General features: G+C 45.2%; 1 protein-coding gene across 1 annotated transcript in view; it reads right to left on the bottom strand.

Annotated features, from left to right (window-relative positions):
* Positions 1-26,591, bottom strand: part of LOC143817845 (uncharacterized) — a 114,839-nt gene that overhangs the window by 75,971 nt on the left and 12,277 nt on the right. Inside the window, exons 2-6 of the mRNA XM_077299309.1 lie at positions 21,443-21,508; positions 20,264-20,374; positions 19,989-20,156; positions 19,784-19,907; positions 19,567-19,664 (exon numbers count right to left, since the gene is read on the bottom strand). Of these exons, the coding sequence (XP_077155424.1) occupies positions 19,567-19,664; positions 19,784-19,907; positions 19,989-20,156; positions 20,264-20,374 (501 nt within the window). The 5' untranslated portion in view covers positions 21,443-21,508. The remainder of the gene's footprint in view (positions 1-19,566; positions 19,665-19,783; positions 19,908-19,988; positions 20,157-20,263; positions 20,375-21,442; positions 21,509-26,591) is intronic.

Below are 26,591 nucleotides of genomic sequence, written 5' to 3'. Positions count from 1 at the left end.
GGATTCGGGTGCTGCCCTGAATCTGATGGATTTGTCATTTGCCAGGCGCTGTGGTTTTGTCCTGGAGCCTTTGGAATTTCCTATTCCTCTGAGGGGAATTGATGCTACGCCATTGGCTGAGAATAAACCTCAGTATTGGACGCAAATGACCATGTGCATGACTCCCGTTCATCAGGAGGTGATTCGCTTTCTTGTTCTGCATAATTTACATGATGTTGTCGTTTTGGGTCTGCCATGGTTGCAGGCTCATAATCCAGTTTTAGATTGGAAAGCTATGTCTGTGTTTAGTTGGGGTTGTCAGGGAATTCATGGCGATACTCCATTGGTGTCTATTGCTTCTTCCACTCCTTCTGAGGTCCCTGAGTTTTTGTCTGACTACCAGGATGTATTTGATGAGCCCAGGTCCAGTGCCCTGCCCCCTCATAGGGATTGTGACTGTGCTATAAATTTAATTCCTGGTAGTAAATTCCCTAAGGGACGACTTTTTAATTTGTCTATACCAGAGCATGCCGCGATGCGGAGTTATATAAAGGAGTCTTTGGAGAAGGGACATATTCGCCCATCCTCTTCCCCTCTTGGTGCAGGATTCTTTTTTGTGGCCAAGAAGGACGGTTCTTTGAGACCGTGTATAGATTATCGCCTTCTGAATAAAATGACGTCAAATTTCAGTATCCTTTGCCACTATTATCTGATTTGTTTGCTCGGATTAAGGGTGCCAGTTGGTTCACCAAGATAGATCTCCGTGGTGCGTATAATCTTGTGCGCATTAAGCAGGGAGATGAATGGAAAACAGCATTTAATACGCCCGAAGGCCATTTTGAGTACTTGGTGATGCCTTTTGGACTCTCTAATGCTCCTTCTGTGTTTCAGTCCTTCATGCATGACATTTTCCGTGAATATCTGGATAAATTTATGATTGTTTATCTGGATGACATTTTGGTCTTTTCTGATGATTGGGAGTCCTGTTGTGAAATTGGATTTTGGGCTCCCCCGGTGGCCACTGGTGGAATTGAACTGGTGTGCATCATCCCCTCTGTTCACCTGTTTCCATCAGGATGTGGGAGTCGCTATTTAACCTTGCTCCTCTGTCACTTCCATGCCGGTCAACATTGTAATCAGAAGCCTTTCTGTGCATGTTCCTGCTACTAGACAACTCCCAGCTAAGTTGGACTTTAGTCCTCGTTTGTTTTTGCATTTTGTTCCAGTTCACAGCTGTAGTTTCGTTTCTGTGTCTGGAAAGCTCTTGTGATCTGAAATTGCCACTCTGATGTTATGAGTTAATACTAGAGTCTTAAAGTAATTTCAGGATGGTATTTTGATAGGGTTTTCAGCTGACCATGAAAGTGCCCTTTCTGTCTTCCTGCTATCTAGTAAGCGGACCTCAATTTTGCTAAACCTATTTTCATACTACGTTTGTCATTTCATCTAAAATCACCGCCAATATATGTGGGGGCCTCTGTCTGCCTATCGGGGAAATTTCTCTAGAGGTGAGCCAGGACTATATTTTCCTCTGCCAGGATTAGTTAGTCCTCCGGCCGGCGCTGGGCGTCTAGGGATAAAAAACGTAGGCAACGCTACCCGGCTACTGTTAGTTGTGCGGCAGGTTTAGTTCATGGTCAGTTTAGTTTCCATCCTTCCAAGAGCTAGTACTTATGTTTGCGGGGCTATGTTCTCTTGCCATTGAGAACCATAACAGTTTGACCGGCCAAAAAGGGTTAAATTAATTGACAGAGAAAGGAGAGAAAAGAGAAGTCTGCTGAAGATTTTTTTTTTTTTTTTCCCCTTCCCTTCAGTTCTGAGTGTGCTTGTAATTGAATCTCTTGCAAGTCTGCCTATATTGCAGCCTTTCTCTCTCTCTCTCTCCTTCTAATCCTGGAATGGCTCTGTGTTCACCTGTTTAAAATGAATATTCAGAGTTTAGCTGCAGGTTTGAATAATCTCACCACGAAAGTTCAAAATTTACAAGATTTTGTTGTTCATGTTCCTATATCTGAACCTAGAATTCCTTTGCCTGAATTTTTCTCGGGGAATAGATCTTGCTTTCAAAATTTTAAAAATAATTGCAAGTTGTTTTTGTCCCTGAAATCTCGCTCTGCTGGAGATCCTGCTCAGCAGGTCAGGATTGTGATTTCCTTGCTCCGGGGCGACCCTCAGGATTGGGCTTTTGCATTGGCTCCAGGGGATCCTGCGTTGCTCAATGTGGATGCGTTTTTTCTGGCCTTGGGGTTGCTTTATGAGGAACCTCAGTTTGAGCTTCAGGCGGAAAAGGCCTTGATGTCCCTATCTCAGGGGCAAGACGAAGCTGAAATATACTGCCAGAAATTCCGTAAATGGGCTGTGCTTACTCAGTGGAATGAGTGCGCCCTGGCGGCGAATTTCAGAGAGGGTCTCTCTGATGCCATTAAGGATGTTATGGTGGGGTTCCCTGTGCCTGCGGGTCTGAATGAGTCCATGACAATGGCTATCCAGATCGATAGGCGTCTGCGGGAGCGCAAACCTGTGCACCATTTGGCGGTGTCTACTGAGAAGACGCCAGAGAATATGCAATGTGATAGAATTCTGTCCAGAAGTGAACGGCAGAATTTAAGACGAAAAAATGGGTTGTGCTTCTATTGCGGTGATTCAACTCATGTTATATCAGCATGCTCTAAGCGTACTAAGAAGCTTGATAAGTCTGTTTCAATTGGCACTTTACAGTCTAAGTTTATTCTATCTGTGACCCTGATTTGTTCTTTATCATCTATTACCACAGATGCCTATGTCGACTCTGGCGCCGCTTTGAGTCTTATGGATTGGTCCTTTGCCAAACGCTGTGGGTATGATTTGGAGCCTCTTGAAACTCCTATACCCCTGAAGGGGATTGACTCCACCCCATTGGCTAGTAATAAACCACAATACTGGACACAAGTAACTATGCGGATTAATCCGGATCATCAGGAGATTATTCGCTTTCTTGTGCTGTATAACCTACATGATGTGTTGGTGCTCCGATTGCCATGGCTGCAATCTCATAACCCAGTCCTTGACTGGAAAGCTATGTCTGTGTTAAGCTGGGGATGTAAGGGGACGCATGGGGACGTACCTGTGGTTTCCATTTCATCATCTATTCCCTCTGAGATTCCTGAATTCTTGACTGAATTTCGTGACGTTTTTGAAGAACCTAAGCTTGGTTCGTTACCTCCGCACCGGGAGTGCGATTGTGCCATAGATTTGATTCCGGGTAGTAAATACCCTAAGGGTCGTTTATTTAATCTGTCTGTGCCTGAACATGCTGCTATGCGAGAATATATAAAGGAGTCCTTGGAAAAGGGACATATTCGTCCTTCGTCATCTCCCTTAGGAGCCGGTTTTTTCTTTGTGGCTAAGAAAGATGGCTCTTTGAGACCGTGTATTGATTATCGGCTTTTGAATAAAATCACGGTTAAATATCAATACCCATTGCCGTTGCTGACTGATTTGTTTGCTCGCATAAAGGGGGCCAAGTGGTTCTCTAAGATAGATCTCCGTGGGGCGTATAATTTGGTGCGAATTAAGCAGGGGGATGAGTGGAAGACCGCATTTAATACGCCCGAGGGCCACTTTGAGTATTTGGTGATGCCTTTTGGTCTTTCAAATGCCCCTTCAGTCTTTCAGTCCTTTATGCATGACATTTTCCGTGATTATTTGGATAAATTTATGATTGTGTATCTGGATGATATTTTGATTTTTTCGGATGACTGGGACTCTCATGTCCAGCAGGTCAGGAGGGTTTTTCAGGTTTTGCGGTCTAATTCCTTGTGTGTGAAGGGTTCTAAGTGCGTTTTTGGGGTTCAAAAGATTTCCTTTTTGGGATATATTTTTTCCCCCTCTTCCATCGAGATGGATCCTGTCAAGGTTCAGGCTATTTGTGATTGGACGCAACCCTCTTCTCTTAAGAGTCTTCAGAAATTTTTGGGCTTTGCTAACTTTTATCGTCGATTTATTGCTGTTTTTTCTGATGTTGTTAAACCATTGACTGATTTGACTAAGAAGGGTGCTGATGTTGCTGATTGGTCCCCTGCTGCTGTGGAGGCCTTTCGGGAGCTTAAGCGCCGCTTTTCTTCCGCCCCTGTGTTGCGTCAGCCTGATGTTGCTCTTCCTTTTCAGGTTGAGGTCGACGCTTCTGAAATCGGAGCTGGGGCAGTTTTGTCGCAGAGAAGTTCCGATTGTTCCGTGATGAGACCTTGTGCCTTTTTCTCGCGTAAATTTTCGCCCGCCGAGCGGAATTATGATGTTGGGAATCGGGAGCTTTTGGCCATGAAGTGGGCTTTTGAGGAGTGGCGTCATTGGCTTGAGGGGGCTAGACATCAGGTGGTGGTATTGACTGACCACAAAAATCTAATTTATCTTGAGTCCGCCAGACGCCTGAATCCTAGACAGGCGCGCTGGTCGTTGTTTTTCTCTCGGTTTAATTTTGTGGTGTCCTACCTGCCGGGTTCTAAGAATGTTAAGGCGGATGCCCTTTCTAGGAGTTTTGAGCCTGACTCCCCTGGTAACTCTGAACCTACAGGTATCCTTAAGGATGGAGTGATATTGTCTGCCGTTTCTCCAGTCCTGCGGCGGGCCTTGCAGGAGTTTCAGGCGGATAGACCTGATCGTTGCCCACCTGGTAGACTGTTTGTTCCTGATGATTGGACCAGTAAAGTCATTTCTGAGGTTCATTCTTCTGCGTTGACAGGTCATCCTGGAATCTTTGGTACCAGGGATTTGGTGGCAAGGTCCTTCTGGTGGCCTTCCCTGTCTCGAGATGTGCGAGGCTTTGTGCAGTCTTGTGACGTTTGTGCTCGGGCCAAGCCTTGTTGTTCTCGGGCTAGTGGATTGTTGTTGCCCTTGCCTATCCCGAAGAGGCCCTGGACGCACATCTCGATGGATTTTATTTCGGATCTTCCTGTTTCTCAGAAGATGTCTGTCATCTGGGTGGTGTGTGACCGTTTCTCTAAGATGGTCCATTTGGTTCCCCTGCCTAAGTTGCCTTCTTCTTCCGAGTTGGTTCCTCTGTTTTTTCAAAATGTGGTCCGTTTGCATGGTATTCCGGAGAATATCGTTTCTGACAGAGGAACCCAGTTCGTGTCTAGATTTTGGCGAGCATTCTGTGCTAGGATGGGCATAGATTTGTCTTTCTCGTCTGCTTTCCATCCTCAGACTAATGGCCAGACCGAGCGGACGAATCAGACCTTGGAGACATATTTGAGGTGTTTTGTGTCTGCAGATCAGGATGATTGGGTTGCTTTTTTGCCTTTAGCGGAGTTTGCCCTCAATAATCGGGCCAGCTCTGCCACCTTGGTGTCTCCTTTTTTCTGTAATTCGGGGTTTCATCCTCGATTTTCTTCTGGTCAGGTGGAATCTTCGGATTGTCCTGGAGTGGATGCTGTGGTGGAGAGGTTGCATCAGATTTGGGGGCAGGTAGTGGACAATTTGAAGTTGTCCCAGGAGAAGACTCAGCTTTTTGCCAACCGCCGGCGTCGGGTTGGTCCTCGGCTTTGTGTTGGGGACTTGGTGTGGTTGTCTTCTCGTTTTGTCCCTATGAGGGTTTCTTCTCCTAAGTTTAAGCCTCGGTTCATCGGCCCGTACAAGATATTGGAGATTCTTAACCCTGTGTCCTTCCGTTTGGACCTCCCTGCATCTTTTTCTATTCATAATGTTTTTCATCGGTCATTGTTGCGCAGGTATGAGGTACCGGTTGTGCCTTCCGTTGAGCCTCCTGCTCCGGTGTTGGTTGAGGGCGAGTTGGAGTACGTTGTGGAAAAAATCTTGGACTCCCGTGTTTCCAGACGGAAACTCCAGTATCTGGTCAAATGGAAGGGATACGGTCAGGAGGATAATTCTTGGGTGACTGCCTCTGATGTTCATGCCTCCGATCTGGTCCGTGCCTTTCATAGGGCTCATCCTGATCGCCCTGGTGGTTCTGGTGAGGGTTCGGTGCCCCCTCCTTGAGGGGGGGGGTACTGTTGTGAAATTGGATTTTGGGCTCCCCCGGTGACCACTGGTGGAATTGAACTGGTGTGCATCATCCCCTCTGTTCACCTGTTTCCATCAGGATGTGGGAGTCGCTATTTAACCTTGCTCCTCTGTCACTTCCATGCCGGTCAACATTGTAATCAGAAGCCTTTCTGTGCATGTTCCTGCTACTAGACAACTCCCAGCTAAGTTGGACTTTAGTCCTCGTTTGTTTTTGCATTTTGTTCCAGTTCACAGCTGTAGTTTCGTTTCTGTGTCTGGAAAGCTCTTGTGATCTGAAATTGCCACTCTGATGTTATGAGTTAATACTAGAGTCTTAAAGTAATTTCAGGATGGTATTTTGATAGGGTTTTCAGCTGACCATGAAAGTGCCCTTTCTGTCTTCCTGCTATCTAGTAAGCGGACCTCAATTTTGCTAAACCTATTTTCATACTACGTTTGTCATTTCATCTAAAATCACCGCCAATATATGTGGGGGCCTCTGTCTGCCTATCGGGGAAATTTCTCTAGAGGTGAGCCAGGACTATATTTTCCTCTGCCAGGATTAGTTAGTCCTCCGGCCGGCGCTGGGCGTCTAGGGATAAAAAACGTAGGCAACGCTACCCGGCTACTGTTAGTTGTGCGGCAGGTTTAGTTCATGGTCAGTTTAGTTTCCATCCTTCCAAGAGCTAGTACTTATGTTTGCGGGGCTATGTTCTCTTGCCATTGAGAACCATAACAGAGTCCCATGTGAAGCAGGTCAGGATGGTGTTTCAGGTCCTTCGTGCCAATGCTTTATTTGTGAAGGGCTCAAAATGCCTCTTCAGAGTACAGAAGGTCTCCTTTTTGGGTTTTATTTTTTCTCCTTCTGCTGTGGAGATGGACCCAGTCAAGGTCCAGGCTATTCATGACTGGACTCAGCCCACGTCTGTTAAGAGTCTTCAGAAGTTCTTGGGTTTTGCTAATTTTTACCGTCGTTTCATCGCTAATTTTTCTAGCGTGGTTAAACCTTTGACGGATTTGACCAGGAAGGGCTCTGATGTGACTAATTGGTCTCCTGCGGCCGTGGAGGCCTTTCGGGAGCTTAAGCACCGGTTTTCTTCAGCTCCAGTCTTATGTCAGCCAGATGTCTCTCTCCCCTTTCAGGTCGAGGTTGATGCTTCCGAGATTGGAGCAGGGGCTGTTTTGTCACAGAGAAGTTCTGAGGGCTCTGTGATGAAGCCGTGTGCTTTCTTTTCAAGAAAGTTTTCGCCTGCCGAGCGAAATTATGATGTTGGTAATCAGGAGTTGTTGGCTATGAAGTTGGCATTTGAGGAGTGGCGTCATTGGCTCGAGGGAGCTAGACATCGTGTGGTGGTCCTGACTGATCACAAAAATCTGATTTACCTCGAGTCGGCCAAGCGCCTTAATCCTAGACAGGCTCGTTGGTCGTTGTTTTTCTCCCGTTTCAACTTCGTGGTCTCATACCTGCCTGGTTCGAAGAACGTGAAAGCTGATGCCCTTTCTAGGAGCTTTGTGCCTGACTCTCCGGGAGTTTCTGAGCAGGCTGGTATTCTTAGAGAGGGAGTGATTTTGTCTGCCATTTCTCCAGATTTGCGACGAGTGCTGCAGAAATTTCAGGCGGATAGACCTGACCGTTGTCCACCAGAGAGACTGTTTGTCCCGGATAGATGGACCAGCAGAGTTATTTCCGAGGTTCATTCTTCGGTGTTGGTGGGTCATCCTGGGATTTTTGGTACCAGAGATTTGGTGGCTAGGTCCTTCTGGTGGCCCTTGTCGCGGGATGTGCGTTCCTTTGTGCAGTCTTGTGGGATTTGTGCTCGGGCTAAGCCTTGCTGTTCTCGTGCCAGCGGGTTGATTTTGCCTTTGCCTGTCCCGAAAAGGCCTTGGACGCACATCTCCATGGATTTTATTTCGGATCTGCCAGTATCTCAGAGAATGTCTGTCATCTGGGTGGTGTGTGATCGTTTTTCCAAGATGGTCCATTTGGTGCCCTTGCCTAAGCTGCCTTCCTCCTCCGATTTGGTTCCTCTATTTTTTCAGAATGTGGTTCGCTTGCACGGCATTCCTGAAAATATTGTGTCTGATAGAGGATCCCAGTTTGTGTCCAGGTTTTGGCGAACTTTTTGTGCTAAGATGGGCATTGATTTGTCTTTTTCGTCGGCCTTCCATCCTCAGACTAATGGCCAAACCGAGCGAACTAATCAGACGATGGAGACTTATTTGAGATGTTTTGTTTCTGCTGATCAGGATGATTGGGTGACTTTTTTGCCATTGGCCGAGTTTGCCCTTAATAATCGGGCTAGTTCTGTTACCTTGGTTTCGCCTTTTTTCTGCAATTCTGGTTTCCATCCTCGTTTTTCCTCAGGTCAGGTTGAGTCTTCTGACTGTCCTGGGGTGGATTCTGTGGTGGATAGGTTGCAGCAGATTTGGAGCCATGTGGTGGACAATTTGAAATTGTCACAGGAGAGGGCTCAGCGCTTTGCCAACCGCCGCCGCGGTGTGGGTCCCCGACTTCGTGTTGGGGATTTGGTGTGGCTGTCTTCTCGGTATGTTCCTATGAAGGTCTCGTCTCCTAAGTTTAAGCCTCGCTTCATCGGTCCTTATAAGATCTTGGAAATCCTTAACCCGGTGTCTTTTCGTTTGGATCTCCCGGCATCGTTTGCCATCCATAATGTGTTCCATAGGTCTTTGTTGCGGAGGTATGTGGTACCTGTGGTTCCTTCTGTTGAGCCTCCTGCTCCGGTGCTGGTTGAGGGCAAATTGGAGTACGTGGTGGAGAAGATTTTGGATTCTCGTATCTCTAGACGGAGACTTCAGTATCTGGTTAAGTGGAAGGGCTATGGTCAGGAGGATAATTCCTGGGTTGTCGCCTCTGATGTTCATGCGGCCGATTTGGTTCACGCCTTCCACGCAGCTCGTCCTGATCGCCCTGGGGGTCTTGATGAGGGTTCGGTGACCCCTCCTCAAGGGGGGGGGTACTGTTGTGAACTCTATTTCTGGGCTCCCTCTAGTGGTCACAAGCGGTACTGTGTAGTGTTGTCCTTCTGCAGGTTGGCTTCATCAGCTGGTTCGTTATCCTTGGTTGGTTTTCTATTTAGCCCACCTGGATACTCAGTTCCTTGCCTGCTATCAATGTATTCAGTGCTCTTCAGATTCCGTGTGTCTACCTTGCTCCCAGTCTCTCCAAGACAAGCTAAGTTTTTGTTTGATCATTTTTTGATTATCAGTGTTCATTATGTTTTTAGTCCAGCTCGCTAAAATGTGATTTCTTCGCTTGCTGGTTGCTCTAGGGGACTGAGTTTCTCCCCCCACACCGTTAGTTGGTGTGGGGGTTCTTGAAATCTCAGAGTGGATATTTTGTAAGGGTTTTTTACTGACCGCATAGATTCCCTTTTCTATTTTCTGCTATCTAGTATTAGTGGGCCTCATTTGCTGAATTTGCTTTCACCCCTGTGTATGTGCCTTCCTCTTACCTCACCGTTCTTATTTGTTGGGGGCTTCTATATCTTTGGGGATTATTTCTCTGTAGGCAAGAGAGGTCTTTCTTTCTCTCTAGGGGTAGTTAGTTCCTTAGGCTGGCTCGAGACGTCTAGGAATTCAGGCACGTTCACCGGCTACTTCCAGTGTGTTTGGTTAGGTTCAGATTTGCGGTCAGTCCAGCTTGCCACCTCCCTAGAGCTTGTCCTATGTTTGTTACTTAGCTGGAGTAATTTGTGATCCTCAACCACTAAGGATCATAACAAATGACCCCAGATGACATAGCATCACGCGAGACCGCTATGTCATCACAGGTCATTGCAGCGAGGCATTACTGGGAACGGAAGAATCGCGAGGAGCGAGAAGGCTGTGGGGGCCGCCGGAAGGTGAGAATATCACGATTTTTTATTTTAATTCTTTTTTTTTTTTTTTTAACAGGTACAGTGCCTTGCGAAAGTATTCTGCCCCTTGGAACTTTTCAACCTTTTCCCACATATCACGCTTCAAACATAAAGATACCAAATGTAAATTTTTGGTGAAGAATCAACAACAAGTGGAACACAATTGTGAAGTTGAACTAAATTTATTGGTTATTTTACATTTTTGTGGAAATTCAAAAACTGAAAAGTGGGGCGTGCAATATTATTCGGCCCCTTTACTTTCAGTGCAGCAAACTCCCTCCAGAAGTTCATTGTGGATCTCTGAATGATCCAATGTTGTTCTAAATGCCTAATGATGATAACTATAATCCACCTGTGTGTAATCCAGTCTCGGTATAAATGCACCTGCTCTGTGATAGTCTCAGGGTTCTGTGTGAAGCACAGAGAGCATCATGAAGACCAAGGAACACAACAGGCAGGTCCGTGATATTGTTGTGGAGAAGTTTAAAGCCGGATTTGGATACAAAATGATTTCCAAAACTTTAAACATCCCAAGGAGCACTGTGCAAGGATCATATTGAAATGAAGGAGTATCATACCACTGCAAATCTACCAAGACCCGGCCGTCCCTCTAAACTTTAATCTCAAACAAGGAGAAGACTGATCAGAGATGCAGCCAAGAGGCCCATGATCACTCCGGATGAACTGCAGAGATCTACAGCTGAGGTGGGACAGTCTGTCCATAGGACAACAATCAGTCGTACACTGCACAAATCTGGCCTTTATGGAAGAGTGGCATGAAGAAAGCCATTTCTTACAGATATCCATAAAAAGTGTTGTTTACAGTCTGCAATAAACCACCTGGGAGACACACCAAACATGTGGAAGACAGTGCTCTGGTCAGATGAAACCAAAATCAAACTTTTTGGCAACACAGCTCATCACCCTGAACACACCATCCCCACTGTCAAACATGGTGGTGGCAGCAGCATGGTTTGGGCCTGCTTTTCTTCAGCAGGGACAGGGAAGATGGTTAAAATTGATGGGAATATGGATGGAGCCAAATACAGGACCATTATTGAAGAAAACCTGTTGGAGTCTGCAAAAGACCTGAGACTGGGACGGAGATTTGTCTTCCAACAAGACAATGCTCCCAAACATAAAGCAAAATCTACAATGAAATGGTTCACAAATAAACGTGTCCAGGTGTTAGAATGGCCAAGTCAGAGTCCAGACCTCAATCCAATCGAGAATCTGTGGAAAGAGCTGAAAACTGCTGTTCACAAACGATCTCCATCAAACCTCACTGAGCTCGAGCTGTTTGCCAAGAATGGGCGAGAATTTCAGTCTCTCCATGTACAAAACTGATAGAGACAGACCCCAAGAGACTTGTAATCGCAGCAAAGAATTAAGTTACAGGGGCCGAATAATATTGCACGCCCCACTTTTCAGTCTTTGAATTTCCACAAAAATTTAAAATAACCAATAAACTTCGTTCAACTTCACAATTTTGTTCCATGTGTTGTTGATTCTTCACCAAAAATTTACATTTGGAATCTTTATGTTTGAAGCATGATATGGGGGAAAAGGTTGAAAAGTTCCAGTGGGCGAATACTTTCGCAAGGCACTCCGGGTACCAACCGCACATGGTCGGCTTACTTCCCGCATGGTGGGCATAGCCACATGCGAAAAGTAAGCAGATCAATGCATTCCTATGTGGGCGGAATCGCCGCGATTCCGTACAAAGAATGAACATGTTGCGTTTTTTTCCGGAATGCGATTCTGCCGCGGAAAAAAATGCAGCATGTGCACAAAATTTTTTTTCGGAATGCATTCTAATAATAGGATGCTTAATGTAAGCGTTTTTTTAGCGGTTTTATTGCGTTTTTATAGCGGAAAAGCACCGAAAAAATGTGAAAAATCCTGAACGTGTGCACACAGTCTAACTGTCAAAAAGTTTTTCCATCTGTAAGGGTATGTGCACACGTCAGGATTTCTTCAGGATTTTTTGCGGGTTTTTTTGTGGATTTCCCCAATAAAAACGCTATAATACCGCATAAAAAACACATACATTATGCATCCTATCATTTTGAGTACATTCCGCATTTTTTGTGCACATGTTGCGTTTTTTCCCGCAAAAAAACGCATTCCGGAAAAAGAAGCAACATGTTCATTATTTTTGCGGATTTTTTGCGGATTTCCCATGAAATTGGAGTGTTTGGAAAAAAACGCAAAAAATCCGCATAAAATCCGCAAAAAAACGCACATAAACTGCAAAAAAAAAAACGCATGCAGATCTCTGGCAGAAATGTCCGGATTTTGTCAGGAAAATTTCTGCAAGAAATCCTGACGTGTGCACATACCCTTAGTCCTGCCTCAGTCTTCATATCCCTATGTGTATGGGCAGAAAGTCTGCACTGCTAGATACTCCCGATAGGATGAAGTCAGAATATTCAGTAACTTGCGTAAGTATTCACCCCTTTGGCTTTTTACCTATTTTGTTACATTATACCAGTGTATAAATATTTTTCTAATCTGATTTTTTTTTTGTGATGCATCAGCACTAAATAGTCTAAGTTGGTGAAGTGAAGTGAGAAAAAAATAGGCATAAATTCAATTTACGTGGTCAAATAACTATAAATTGGTGTGTGCATACGTATTCATCCCTTTTGCAATGGAGCCCCTAAAAATTTCTGGTGCAATCAATTCCCTTCATAAGTCACATTAGTGAAAGGTGGGAAATCATGTCAAATGTCACATATCTGTCAGCTGCAACACTATTAACAAGAGGCACCACTAACCAAACAACACCATGGAGACCGAGGAGATCTCCAAACACGTCAGGGACAAAGTTGTTGAGAAGAACAAGGCAGAGTTGGGTTATAAAATACAATTTCCCAATCTCTGACGATCCACCAGAGCACAATCAAAGGCATCATCATCAAATGGCAAGAACATGGTACACAACAAACCTGCCAAGAGAGGGACGCCCACCAAAACTCTGAGCTCGGGCTAGGCTGGCATTAATCAGAGGTGCAGCACAGAGACCAAAGGTAACTCTGAAGGAGCTGCAAGGCTGGGCCCCAGTGCTTCAAGGCTGCAGTGCTAACCACTGAGCCACCGTGCTGCCCAATAAAAAGAAAACCAAATGTTCACAGTTGTGCACATGTTCTTGACATGAACTGATGCAAACCCTAAAACAAAACAGTGAAATTCCAGGTTGTGAGGTAGCAAAACGCAAAAAATGCCAAGGGGGTGAAGGCTTTCGCAGGCCACTGAAGATACAAAAGACAAGTCTATTAGGCAATAAGCTTGATTCCCTGTCCCGCATGTTTAGAGGGTCTAGACAGCCAATAAACACATGCCATGCATGGTAATGCTGGTAGCCAAGTTGGCTAATGGAAAACCTATAATTAGCCAACCGGCTCGTTTCATCAGTTCTTATATAAGACCCTGTGATGCGATGCTCGACACACTTTCCTCTAGAAGCAGTTTAGGGACAGTTGTTCCAGGATTGAGAGCGTAGGTTAGAGCAAGCATAAAGGCATTGTTTATTAATTGCCATTATTGCAGTACTTGTATACCACTGCTGCACCATTAAAACCATTTTCAGGGCTACATACTGTCCTTTGTGTAGTAAAATCGCTGTTACCTGCATTCAGTGTTGGGATAGCTGGTGGAGGAGGAATAGCTTTGTATTAGAGGGGTTTATTCATTGTTATTTAAGCAGTACTTGTATACCGCTGCTGTACCATTAAACAACAGTCCTTTTCAGGGCTACATGTTTTTGTTTCCCTGCAGTAGCACAATAAACACAGACATCGAAGAGACTTAGATTCCTGTCCCACTTTGCACGGGGCACGGAACACCACTCCTGAAGCCAGAACAGTACGAACAGGTGTTCGGTTAGATGGCTGAACCTACCACCAGGCATGGTTGTGTGTGATTGGAGCACCCCCACTGCCGCAGGGCCGAGGGGCACGCGGTACCGGGCCTCTGCGTCTCAGTCCTGGGGTTGTCACGGTGGCTAGGCCCGGTCCGTGACCCTGCTGAGGGGCGTCCAATGAAGGTGGAGAGTGATGCTGTTGTGGTGTGGTGTCGGTCGCGGTAAATAACGAGGACACCAGGTTGCAGTCTCTTTACATCTTTACTGAAGGCTTCAGGATCCTCAGTCCGAAATACGGTTAACAGGGCTACCTGAGTCCGGCCAGTCCGATGGCACCTCCAGAGTTCCCTTTGCAGGTGGAAATCTGTGCCTACCTTCTAGCGCTTGTGTGTTGTAGTCCTTCCCTGCTGTGCTTACGGGATAGTCCTCACAACTGTTGTGTCTGTTTCTGAAGTTCCCTCACAACTCGATTATGATGTTCTTCTTCGTCCCCCCAGATGATATGGCTAGGACGCACCCGTATGACGGGTAGGCTCGGAGGTCTTCCGGGACCCTAGAGTCGCCCCTCTCCAAATGTTGCCCCCTATGTCTGCTTAGGTGATTTTGGGTGAGACAGCCCGCCTAGAACTGATTGTCCTGCCGTAGGTTTGAAGTAAGGCCTGGAGCTCAATACTTCCTCGGCGTTCCGGCCACCGGCTGCGCGCCTCAGTAGAATGTTGCCTCGTCTTACAGCACGACTCCTACTGGTGTTTCTCCTTGTTGCGTTGATCTCGTTTCTCACTCAGCACAATAAACCTCGCTTCTTGTCCTTTCTTGGGGTACCGCCGCAATGAAGTGCAGGCGCGGTCCCGTAACGTTCTTTCTGTTCGCTAGGCCTCTGTCAGGATCCCACCCCTGACAGGGACCCCCCTGAATCTTCCCCTGCAACACCCTCTGCCACAGGATGTTGCCTGGTTCCAACCGAGTCAGCTTCTGTCTAACTTCCTATCTAACCCCCAGTTTTACCAGATTGTGAGGAGTGGCCTAATACATAGCACCCTTAGCTCCCCCTGGATGCCAGACTGTGAAGTGTATTGGTGTCTGTGATACCTGGTCAGGTGAACTCCTTCAGTGCCATCAGACGTACCATAGCCCCCCTTAGCGGCGGAGCATCAGTACTGCAACGACCAGGACTCTGGGGCGCTGCACGATAATGGCCATAACCTGGTGACAGCTCTGAAGGTTGGCAAGCTCACACATGTGCCATGCCTGATCCATCTGCTCAATTTAGTGGTTTCTGAAAATCTACCCAGATTTGCCTGAGTTACTTGTGACGGTAAACAACATGTGCGGCCATTTCTGCAAGTTGGGCATCTGTCAGTGCTGCAGCAGCGCTTGCAAGTACCCGCTCACCAACTGGTGTGCGACGTGATCACGTGCTGGAACGTCATGATCACATCCACATTACACTTGTTGGCAAGGCTTTGTGAGCAACACAGGGCTATAGTTGAATACCAGCTACAACATGCCCATCGGTATTCAGGTCAGCCTCCGCACATAATAGTCGACGAGTGGGCATGGATGTCTGACATCTGTGAGGTTCTACAAAACGTTTAAGACTCAACCAAGATGGTGAAAGGCAATGATGCCATACTCAGCATCACCATTCTGCTTCTGTGTCTATTCAAATGCTTGCTGCTCACAATTAAATAGGAAGCTTTGCATGTGGACCAGGTAGAGATGAAGACAGAAAGTACACAGGGTGATACAACCCAGCCCAGCCCCATCTCATTGTCTCAGGGTTATGGATGATGACGATGAGGAGGAGGATGAACAGCCTGCACTACGGAGGGTACTGCCAACATTGGCTTCATTCAGTCTGCTCAGTGAGGATGGGCTGAAGAGGAGGAGGAGATTGAGAGTCATCCTTATGGTGGGGACAGTGAAGTCTTGCCTGTTGGGGTCTGGGACACATGGCTGACTATGTCCCTCTGACTTTTCCATGACCCTCTCATTATACTTATTTTGGCTGACAGTGATTACTGGTTGTTCATCCTTCTTGAGCCACACACCGAGAACTTTCCATCTCTCTTTCCTGTGGCAGAGAGGACTATTAAAATCGTGCAATACCAGAATTTCCTAGTTGAACAATTAGTACAAAAATTCCAATCTGCCAATTCTGGTGGCAGAGGTTCCTTGGGCACCCAATGAGGATAGATGAAGAAGACACAACCAGGTTCAACAGAAACAGAGGAACACTATCAAAGGTCTGGGAAAATTTCATTTGACTCTTCCAGCACCCAAACTCTGATGCGCGGGTAGCCTGACAAGGAGGGAAAAGTTTTGGAAGATGGTATTAAGGAGTACCTTGCCGACCGTACCAATGTTCTCCATGATTCTGTGCTGTAGAACTATTTGGTATCCAAGCTGGACATGTGTCATGAACTGTCCTTCTACGACTTGGAGGTGCTTGCCTGGCCTGCATCTAGCATTTCATCAGAGTGGGTTTTTAGTGGGTGGTGACAGGTTGACCTTTATCAAAATGAATAAGGCCTGGACTGGCCCAAATTTCTCAACCCCAGTGGATGACAGCAGCAGAACATAAAGCCAATTCAATTCATCCTTTTTTTCTGGTCTATTCCCGCGCACTACATCCCACCCAAAAAAGGGTATATGGTACATGGTTTCTTCTTGTTGTCCTCCTCCACCATATCAACAGGGTCATCATGTGGCACTTGTTCCAAATTTTTAGAGGGTCATCAGGCGGGACTCGCTACAATTTTTAGAGGGTCATCATGCAGCCCTCGCAACAAATTTTTAGAGGGTCTGTATAATGCCCTCCTTCATAATTTTTACAGGATGTGTATGAGGCTTACCTCTACAATTATCTTACACATTCAGGTGCTTCTCACAAAATTAGAATATCATCAGTTCTTCAATGCAAAAAGTGAAACTCATATATTCTATAGAGTCATTACACACAGAGTGATCTATTTCACGTGTTTATTTCTGTTAATGTTGATGATTATGGCTTACAGCCAATGAAAACCCAAAAGTCATTATCTCAGTAAATTAGAATACTTTATAATACCAGCTTGAAAATAATTTTAAAATCTGAAATGTTGGAATACTGAAATGTCTGTTCAGTAAATGCACTCAATACTTGGTCGCGGCTCCTTTTGTATCAAGTACTCCATCACTGCGGCGTGGCATGGAGGCGATCAGCCTGTGGCACTGCTGAGGGGTTATGGAAGCCCAGGTTGCTTTGATAGCAGCCTTCAGCTCGTCAGCATTATTGGGTCTGGTGTCTCATCTTCCTCTTGACAATACCACATATATTGTCTATGGAGTTAAGGTCAGGCAAGTTTGCTGGTCAACCAAGCACAGTGATACTGTTGTTTCTAAACCAGGTATTGGTACTTTTGGCAGTGTGGACTGGTGCCAAGTCCTGCTGGAGATTGACATTTCCATCTCCAAAATGCTAGTCAGCAGAGGGAAGCATGAAGTGCTCTAAAAAGTCCTGGTAGACAGCTGTTCTGACTTTTGGTCTTGATAAAACACAGTGGACCTACACCAGCAGATGACATGACTCCCCAAACCATCACTGATTGTGGAGACTTCATACTAGACCTCCAGCAGCTTGGATTGTGGCCTCCAGACTCTGGGACCTTAATTTCCAAATGAAATGCAAAATTTACTTTCATCTGAAGACACCTTGGACCACTGACAACAGTCCGGTTCTTTTTATCCTTGGCCCAGGTAAGGCGCTTCTGGCGTTGTCTATTGGTCATGAGTGGCTGACACAAGGACTGTGCCACTTGTAGCCCATGTCCTGGACAAGTCTGTGTGTGGTGAAGCAATGACTCCAGCAGCAGTCCGCTCCTTGTGAATCTCCCCCACATTATTGAATGGCCTTTTCTTATTTCCTCCTTTACTATGTCATGTACTGCAGTCATAGGTGACGGGGAAAGACTGTGAGAGATCTCCAGGCTATTAAGGCATGGAGGAGGCGTTTCTTTTTTATCTTTTTAATTTTTCCTTGCATACACGTCATTATACAGGATAGAATGTTTCCGAACATTTTTTCCTGCAAAATCCATTTTAACTTTGGTTTTGTATGTTTTATTGTCAGACCGTAAAAGTGGCGTAATTCTCTTATAAATTTTTTTCCAGCAGAGACTTCGGAGTCATGGATGCGTCCAGGCGTCTTCCTCATGCTGTACCCATTCCATTTGAGTGCAGTTTCCATCCATTTTAGCGATTTTCCTGCTTCCGCCCCAGCCCTCTGGGTAGGGTCTTCCCATTGACTTGCATTATACTCGTGTCTCGAGTTGAGCTCATCCGATTGTCCGAGCACTAGAGCATTTTATTGCTCGATCATCACTAGTAACAATGTTTTGAATTTTTCACTTTCAGGCTCCATATCTCACCATCCACTGCTGCTTTGAACGTGAGACCACCATCACTTTATAGACAATCATCTTGGCTATCACATATATATAAATTTGATTTGCAGCTATTAAGCATATGATTAGTTATGCAGATTCTCGTCATGTCACTGCAGTGTTACTGCTTTGCTCCTGGTGGTGGAACCTTTCTTCCTGTATACTACAAATTACAACCTGATTATTACCCAATCAGCGATAAGATCGTCATATATAATGTTAGAGTCATTGATTTTCTGACCTTGGCAAACAAAAGCATGATGCGCTTGTCCCAGCCTTCGGCCTTACATTCCACCACCGCGGCGTGAAAAGTCATTTACCTTGAGAACATACAGAGACCGTATGCGCCGAAAGTGCCAATGATTGGGTGGCCCACCTTTATAATCCCTGACACTCCCTCACCCCAACAGACCCCGAAAGAAGCGCGATGAAAAGAGGGTCAGAGTGGGGGGAGGTGGTGCCTGACAATCTCTGCTGTAATATTACCAACAGTAATGGATTTTTCTGTGGGCAGCTATTCTGTAACATATGTGTGTAGAGTAATTTGAGTATTTGTTGCCTAGCGAGCAATACCATTTCCATGAGCCACATCAGTATATTCATATTCTCTTGTATTTTAATTATCGGGCCTTTACCGCTTCCCTGTTCAATGAGGCGCCTTTGTTTTTAATGTTTCTACCTATAGATATATTTTCAAACATGTTATATTTGGATTTGGTTATTCACTTTTTTGTTTCTAGGATATTCAGGATCTTCCTAGAACTGTAAGTCATATTCTATGTTTAGTGTTATCCACTACAAACCTTCGTATCAAAGGGACATTTATGGAATCGACTTCTCTCCATACAGCCCACAATCCCAACCCGAAAATATTTCTCTGAGACTTGTCATAAAAGAACATGTTAATAACAACTGACGCAACTGACTAGTCAATGCATTCAGTAAGATCAGCAGATTTTATGTCAAGTATGGAGTTTATCAAAGTTCTTACCATTCACTGACATGGATAAGGGTTTTTCAGGTCCACTCATCGTACCACAATGACTTTCCTGCAAGGATCCCACATAAAATATGAGACAAAAAAATAAAATCTAACAGCAGTTTATCTCATATAAGCTGACTGTGAAAAACACTAGAAGTCATGAGCCAATTTAACCTAAAGGAAGGATCAACTAAAGTGAATATCAGACGGAATCAGCATTGTGCGGTTATTTCCATCTACACGGCAGAACTGTACATTCATCCTCACTAAATATTATTGGCCAAGTGAGTGTTCACATTTTTGGAAACTTAATATAACCTTTTATGAAACCAGAAACCATTTGTAGCCGCTACTGACCCCAGCGGACACGGCGCCTACACTCCACCGCTGCTGGAGGTTAGTAGAAGGCTTCATTACACTAAAATGTAGAGGATTTCCAGAAACCTCAGCTCCATCTACCTGATGATCCAGGAGGACATTCTGCTTCTCCTCTGGACGATCCTGGGAATATAGAGGACTGGGACTTCTCTCTGGTGGATTTCTCGGACTGGACCCAGCTATAAGAAATATACACAGTGACTGAATACATCGTCTACATGTGATGATCAGATGATGGGGGAGTCTAGGTGACCTCAGACCCGACCTCTCCTCTATAGTCAGTACGGTCTCCTCTTACCCGGAGATGTGAGGGGCTGGTGATCCTCCATCATGACGTCCTTGTACAGATCCTTGTGTCCTTCTATATACTCCCACTCCTCCATAGAGAAGTAGACAGTGACATCCTGACACCTTATAGGAACCTGACACACAATGACCCGTCATTAGCAGACCCCTCCCCCAGCGTTATTATATAATGTCCCAGCATTCCCGGCAGCGCTCACCTCCCCGCTCAGCAGCTCAGTGATCCTGTGGGTCAGTTCTAGGATCTTCTGCTCATGTATCAGTGAATGAGGTGGAGGCTCGGTGATGTCACTCGGGGTCCTGCTCCGCCCTCCTGACACACGGGGGGTCACACACTCCCCAGACGACGTCTTCACCACTGTGTGATCCTGTGTATGAGGAGACGCCGATCACTACATCTATTCTAAGGATCCTTCACCTTTCCCGTCATTTCCCTGCTTTATTCCTAGAGATCAGAGTGATATGAAGCTCTCACCTCTCCAGTGATCCAGTAGATTATCTCCAGGGTGAGGTCTAATATCCGAGCAGTCACGTGGCTTCTGTCCTGCTCCATCCTTGCAGGGTCATCAATTGAAAGATTCAACATCTATCAAAAAAAAAACTTTAGCAGTAAAGGAACTCAGAACATGACTCCATCTTTCTCCTTCTAGACCTCTCCTCTGCCTTTGATACCTTCGACCACTCTTTCCTATTACAAAGTTCTGATCTCGTAGTATCACAGGCTCAGCTGCCTCCTGGGTCTCCTCATACGTTAGAAAATTAACATTTTGTGTCTCCCATTTAAATTCCATCTCTATATCTTGTCCTTTTTCTGTTGGAGTCCCTTAAGGTTTTCCTTGCACCCCTTACTCTTTTCCATCTTTACCTTTGTCCTGGAACAGCCCATTAGACCTTATGGCTTTCATTACCACGTTTTAAGCTGATGAGACTCAGAATAACCTCTCTGACCCAGATGTCCCAGGATCTATCAGATGTTTCCTTCTCCATCTTTGTGAAATTCAATTATTTTTTTTTCACTGATATGATTGTTGGGGGAGATTAGGATCGGGCATGTTCGACTTTCATACGGCCAATATTTTTTACTTTGAGAGATAACCCGTTGCCAGAAGAGAGGTATAGTGAACCCTCCTGTATATGGAGAGTAGGGCGAGGTAACTGCCGGCCATTGTTTGACCATCAGCCATATAAAGTGTATGGGAGGGGACTTAATTTTAAAGTTTTTTAAGAAGGAAGATACCAGGCACAGTATGGTACACAGACACTTCTATGACAAAGATGTTCCAAAGATTAGACAGAGGCAGCAACAACACGATGTGGAATGTTAATCTTTCAAGAATATAAAAACTCAAGTTTCCCAAACAACAGTGGAGTCCAAATTAAACTGCAGGATAGAAAAATTATCCTCATCAATCTGATCACACTTTATTTGGATGGGAGGGCTGAAGGCTTCCCGTCATTGCCACTCTTCGTTTATTTTTATTATCTTAGTGACAATATTTTTTATACATATAAAGTGATTGCCCCCCCAAACATAAATAAACGGTGGGTGGTTTATCACATCTTTGGGAAGCTGAGTTGAAATTCCCTAGCCACACTCAGGCCTGATTACTGCCACACCTGTTCTAATTCAAGAAACCACTTAAATATGACCTACCTGACAAAGTGAAGTAGACCAAAAGAACCTCAAAAGCTAGATATCATGCCGCGGTCCAAAGAAATTCTGGAACAAATGATAAACAAAGCAATTGAGGCCTATCAGTCTTGAAAAACCTCTGAATGGCTTAAGGAAAACAAAATTAGGACTTTGGAGTGGCCTAGTCAAAGTCCTGATTGAGATGCTGTGGCATGATCTTAAAAAGGTGGTTCATGCTCGGGACCCTTCAATGTGGCTGAATTACAACAATGCTGCAAAGAGCAGAATTAGAGCAACTAAAATTTCTCCAGAGTGTTGTAAAAGACTCATTGCCAGTTATCGCAAAAGCTTGATTGCAGTTGTTGCTGCTTAGGGCCCAGCCAGTTGTTAGGTTTAAGAGGCAGTCACATTTTCACACAGGGCCCTGTAGGTTTGGATTTAGTTTTCCCTTAATAATAAAGACCTTCATTTATAAACAGCATTTTGTGATTACTTGTGTTATGTTTGTCTAATATTTACATTTGCCTGGTGATCAGAAACATTTAAGTGTGACAAACATGCAAAAGAATAAGAAAAAGGAGGGGAACATAAACTTGCATATTTTAAACCAATCCAAAATAAGAATGTATTTTTCTGCATGAAAAAAACAACAACTATGTAATCATCAGGTCCTACAGAAGTTCTCATTACGAGCAATGCAACGAGGGAAGCTACTAAAGTCGGTGATAGGACCTGCTGCTTCTGTTTGACTGTGGGATCTGTAACTACTATCCTGTGACGTAATTTCCCAATGATGTGTGATTACAGCCACAATCAATCATTGTAAACATATGGTGCTTGGTCGTAATCGTGTTGAGTTGCTTCCTGCAGCCCTCAATTCAAAAACTTTACTCAGTTCTGCTCCTTCCTAAACTGTCAACTGTTCTCCTTCGACGTCTCCTTCACCTCCCCTCTCCATACATCTCTGTCCTAATCTCCTGATACCTCTCCACACATAATCTCCAGTATATAACCTGTCCTCTCCATACATCTCTGCCCTAATCTCCTGATATCTCACACACATTATCTCCAGTATATAACCTGTCCTCTCCATACATCTCTGCCCTAATCTCCTGATACCTCCCCACACATAATCTCCAGTATATAACCTGTCCTCTCCATACATCTCTGCCCTAATCTCCTGATATCTCACACACATTATCTCCAGTATATAACCTGTCCTCTCCATACATCTCTGCCCTAATCTCCGGATATCTCACACACATTATCTCCAGTATATAACCTGTCCTCTCCATACATCTCTGCCCTAATCTCCTGATACCTCCCCACACATAATCTCCAGTATATAACCTGTCCTCTCCATACATCTCTGCTCTAATCTCCTGATACCTCCCCACACATAATCTGCAGTATATAATCTGTCCTCTCCATACATCTCTGCCCTAATCTCCTGATACCTCCACACACATAATCTCCAGTATATAACCTGTCCTCTCCATACATCTCTGATCTAATCTCCTGATATCTCCCCTGTTGTGAATTTACTTTTTGGCTCCCTCTAGTGGCTACTAGTGATTTGACTCTGGGTTTTTCAGTCATTCCTTTTATGCTCACCTGGGTCGTTAGGTCAGGGGTGTTGCTATATAAGCTCCCTGGACCTTCAGTTCAATGCCTGGCAACGTTGATATCAGAGCTAATCTGTAGTGCTCTTGTCTACTGATCCTGGTTCCTGCTTGATTAAGCTAAGTCTGCTTTTTTGCTTTTTGCAATTCGTTATTGTTTGCATTTTTTGTCCAGCTTGTATATTATCTGTATCCTGACCTTGCTGGAAGCTCTAGGGCGGCTGGTGTTCTCCCCCCGGGCCGTTAGACGGTTCGGGGGTTCTTGAATCTCCAGCGTGGATTTTTGATAGGGTTTTTGTTGACCATATAAGTTATCTTACTATATTCTGCTATTAGTAAGTGGGCCTCTCTGTGCTAAACCTAGTTCATCTGTGTTTGTCATTTCCTCTTACCTCACCGTTATTATTTGTGGGGGGCTTGTATCCTACTTTTGGGGTCCTTTCTCTGGAGGCAAGAGAGGTCTTTGTTTTCCTCTTCTAGGGGTAGTTAGCTCTCCGGCTGGCGCGAGACATCTAGCGACCAACGTAGGCATGTTCCCCGGCTACTTCTAGGGTTGGCGTTAGGAGTAGATATATGGTCAACCCAGTTACCACTGCCCTATGAGCTGGATTTTTGTACTTTGCAGACTTGCTGATATCTCTGAGACCCTCGCCATTGGGGTCATAATAGTTTGCCAGGCCAGTACTAAATGTTAAATGCATTGCAGAAGTGGGATTATAAGAAAGAAAGTTCTGAGTTTTTTTTTTTCTCTCTCTCATTTTTTTTTTTTTTTTTCTTTTCCCCTTTACCTTTGAGTGGCTTGTGATTGCTGCAGACATGAATGTCCAGACCTTGATTACAAGTGTGGACCAGCTTGCTGCTCGTGTGCAGGGCATACAAGATTATGTTACCAGAAATCCTATGTCAGAACCTAAGATACCGATTCCTGAACTGTTTTCCGGAGACCGATTTAAGTTTAGAAATTTCAGGAATAATTGTAAATTGTTTTTGTCCTTGAGACCCTGTTCCTCTGGAGACTCCGCTCAGCAAGTAAAATTGTTATTTCTTTTTTACGGGGCGACCCTCAGGATTGGGCTTTCTCGCTGGCGCCAGGAGATCCGGCATTGGCTGATATTGATGCGTTTTTTCTGGCGCTCGGTTTGCTTTATGAGGAACCCAATCTTGAGAGTCAGGCAGAAAAAGCCTTGCTGGCTATGTCTCAGGGCCAGGACGAGGCTGAGGTGTATTGCCAAAAATTTCGGAAATGGTCCGTGCTGACCCAGTGGAACGAGTGTGCATTGGCTGCAAATTTTAGAAATGGCCTTTCTGAAGCCATTAAGAATGTGATGGTGGGTTTTCCCATTCCCACAGGTCTGAATGATTCTATGGCCCTGGCGATTCAAATTGACCGGCGGTTGCGGGAGCGCAAAACCGCAAATTCCCTCATGGTGTTATCTGAACAGGCACCTGATTTAATGCAATGTGATAGAATCCTGACTAGAAATGAGCGGAAAATTCATAGACGCCAGAATGGCTTGTGTTACTACTGTGGTGATTCTGCACATGTTATCTCAGCATGCTCTAAGCGTCTTACTAAGGTTGTTAGTCCTGTCGCCATTGGTAATTTGCAACCTAAGTTCATTCTATCTGTAACTTTGATTTGCTCACTGTCATCGTATCCTGTCGTGGCGTTTGTAGATTCAGGTGCTGCCCTGAGTCTTATGGATCTGTCATTTGCCAAGCGTTGCGGTTTTGTTCTTGAGCCATTAGAAAATCCTATCCCTCTTAGGGGTATTGACGCTACGCCATTGGCAGAAAATAAGCCGCAGTTTTGGACACAGGTTACCATGTGCATGACTCCTGAACATCGGGAGGTGATACGTTTTCTTGTTCTGCATAAGATGCATGATTTGGTTGTTTTGGGGTTGCCATGGTTACAGACCCATAATCCAGTCTTGGACTGGAAGGCAATGTCAGTGTCAAGTTGGGGCTGTCATGGAATTCATGGAGATTCCCTGCCCGTGTCTATTGCTACTTCTACGCCTTCGGAAGTTCCGGCGTATTTGTCTGATTATCAGGATGTCTTCAGCGAGTCTAGGTCAAGTGCATTGCCTCCTCATAGGGAATGTGACTGTGCAATAGATTTGATTCCAGGCAGTAAGTTTCCTAAGGGAAGACTGTTTAATCTGTCGGTACCTGAACATACCGCGATGCGTTCATATATCAAGGAGTCTCTGGAGAAGGGGCATATCCGTCCTTCTTCTTCCCCTCTTGGTGCGGGATTCTTTTTTGTGGCTAAAAAGGACGGATCTTTGAGGCCTTGTATTGACTATCGGCTTTTGAATAAGATCACTGTCAAATTTCAGTATCCTTTGCCGTTGTTGTCAGACTTGTTTGCCCGGATTAAAGGTGCCAAGTGGTTCACCAAGATAGACCTTCGTGGTGCGTACAACCTTGTGCGCATTAAGCAAGGAGATGAATGGAAAACCGCATTCAATACGCCCGAAGGTCATTTTGAGTACTTGGTGATGCCATTTGGGCTCTCTAATGCACCTTCAGTTTTTCAGTCCTTCATGCATGACATTTTCCGGAAGTATCTGGATAAATTTTTGATTGTTTATCTGGATGATATTCTGGTTTTTTCTGATGATTGGGACTCGCATGTGGAACAGGTCAGGATGGTTTTCAAGATTTTGCGTGAAAATTCTTTGTTTGTTAAAGGCTCAAAGTGTCTCTTTGGTGTACAGAAGGTTCCCTTTTTAGGGTTCATTTTTTCCCCTTCTGCTGTGGAGATGGACCCAGTCAAGGTTCGAGCTATTCATGATTGGACTCAACCCTCGTCAGTTAAGAGTCTTCAGAAGTTCTTGGGTTTTGCTAACTTCTACCGTCGTTTTATCGCTAATTTTTCTAGCGTTGTTAAACCGTTGACGGATATGACCAAGAAAGGCTCTGATGTGGCTAACTGGGCTCCTGCTGCCGTGGAGGCTTTCCAGGAGTTGAAGCGCCGGTTTACTTCAGCGCCTGTTTTGTGCCAGCCTGATGTCTCACTTCCCTTTCAGGTTGAAGTGGATGCTTCGGAGATTGGGGCAGGGGCCGTTTTGTCGCAGAGAGGCCCTGGTTGCTCTACTATGAGACCTTGTGCCTTTTTCTCTAGGAAGTTTTCGCCGGCAGAGCGAAATTATGATGTGGGCAATCGGGAGTTGTTGGCCATGAAGTGGGCATTTGAGGAGTGGCGTCATTGGCTCGAGGGTGCTAAGCATCGTGTGGTGGTCCTGACTGATCACAAAAATCTGATGTACCTCGAGTCTGCTAAACGCCTGAATCCTAGACAGGCCCGCTGGTCATTGTTTTTCTCCCGTTTTGACTTTGTGGTTTCGTATTTACCAGGTTCTAAGAATGTGAAGGCCGATGCTCTGTCTAGGAGCTTTGTGCCTGATGCTCCTGGAGTCGCTGAACCTGTGGGTATTCTTAAGGAAGGAGTTATCCTGTCAGCTATTTCTCCAGATCTGCGACGTGTGTTGCAGAGATTTCAGGCTGGTAGGCCTGACTCTTGTCCACCTGACAGATTG

Source organism: Ranitomeya variabilis, chromosome 3 (assembly GCF_051348905.1).
Source record: "Ranitomeya variabilis isolate aRanVar5 chromosome 3, aRanVar5.hap1, whole genome shotgun sequence".
NCBI classification, from domain to species: domain Eukaryota; kingdom Metazoa; phylum Chordata; class Amphibia; order Anura; family Dendrobatidae; genus Ranitomeya; species Ranitomeya variabilis.
This window is presented reverse-complemented; position numbering and strand designations above follow the sequence as displayed.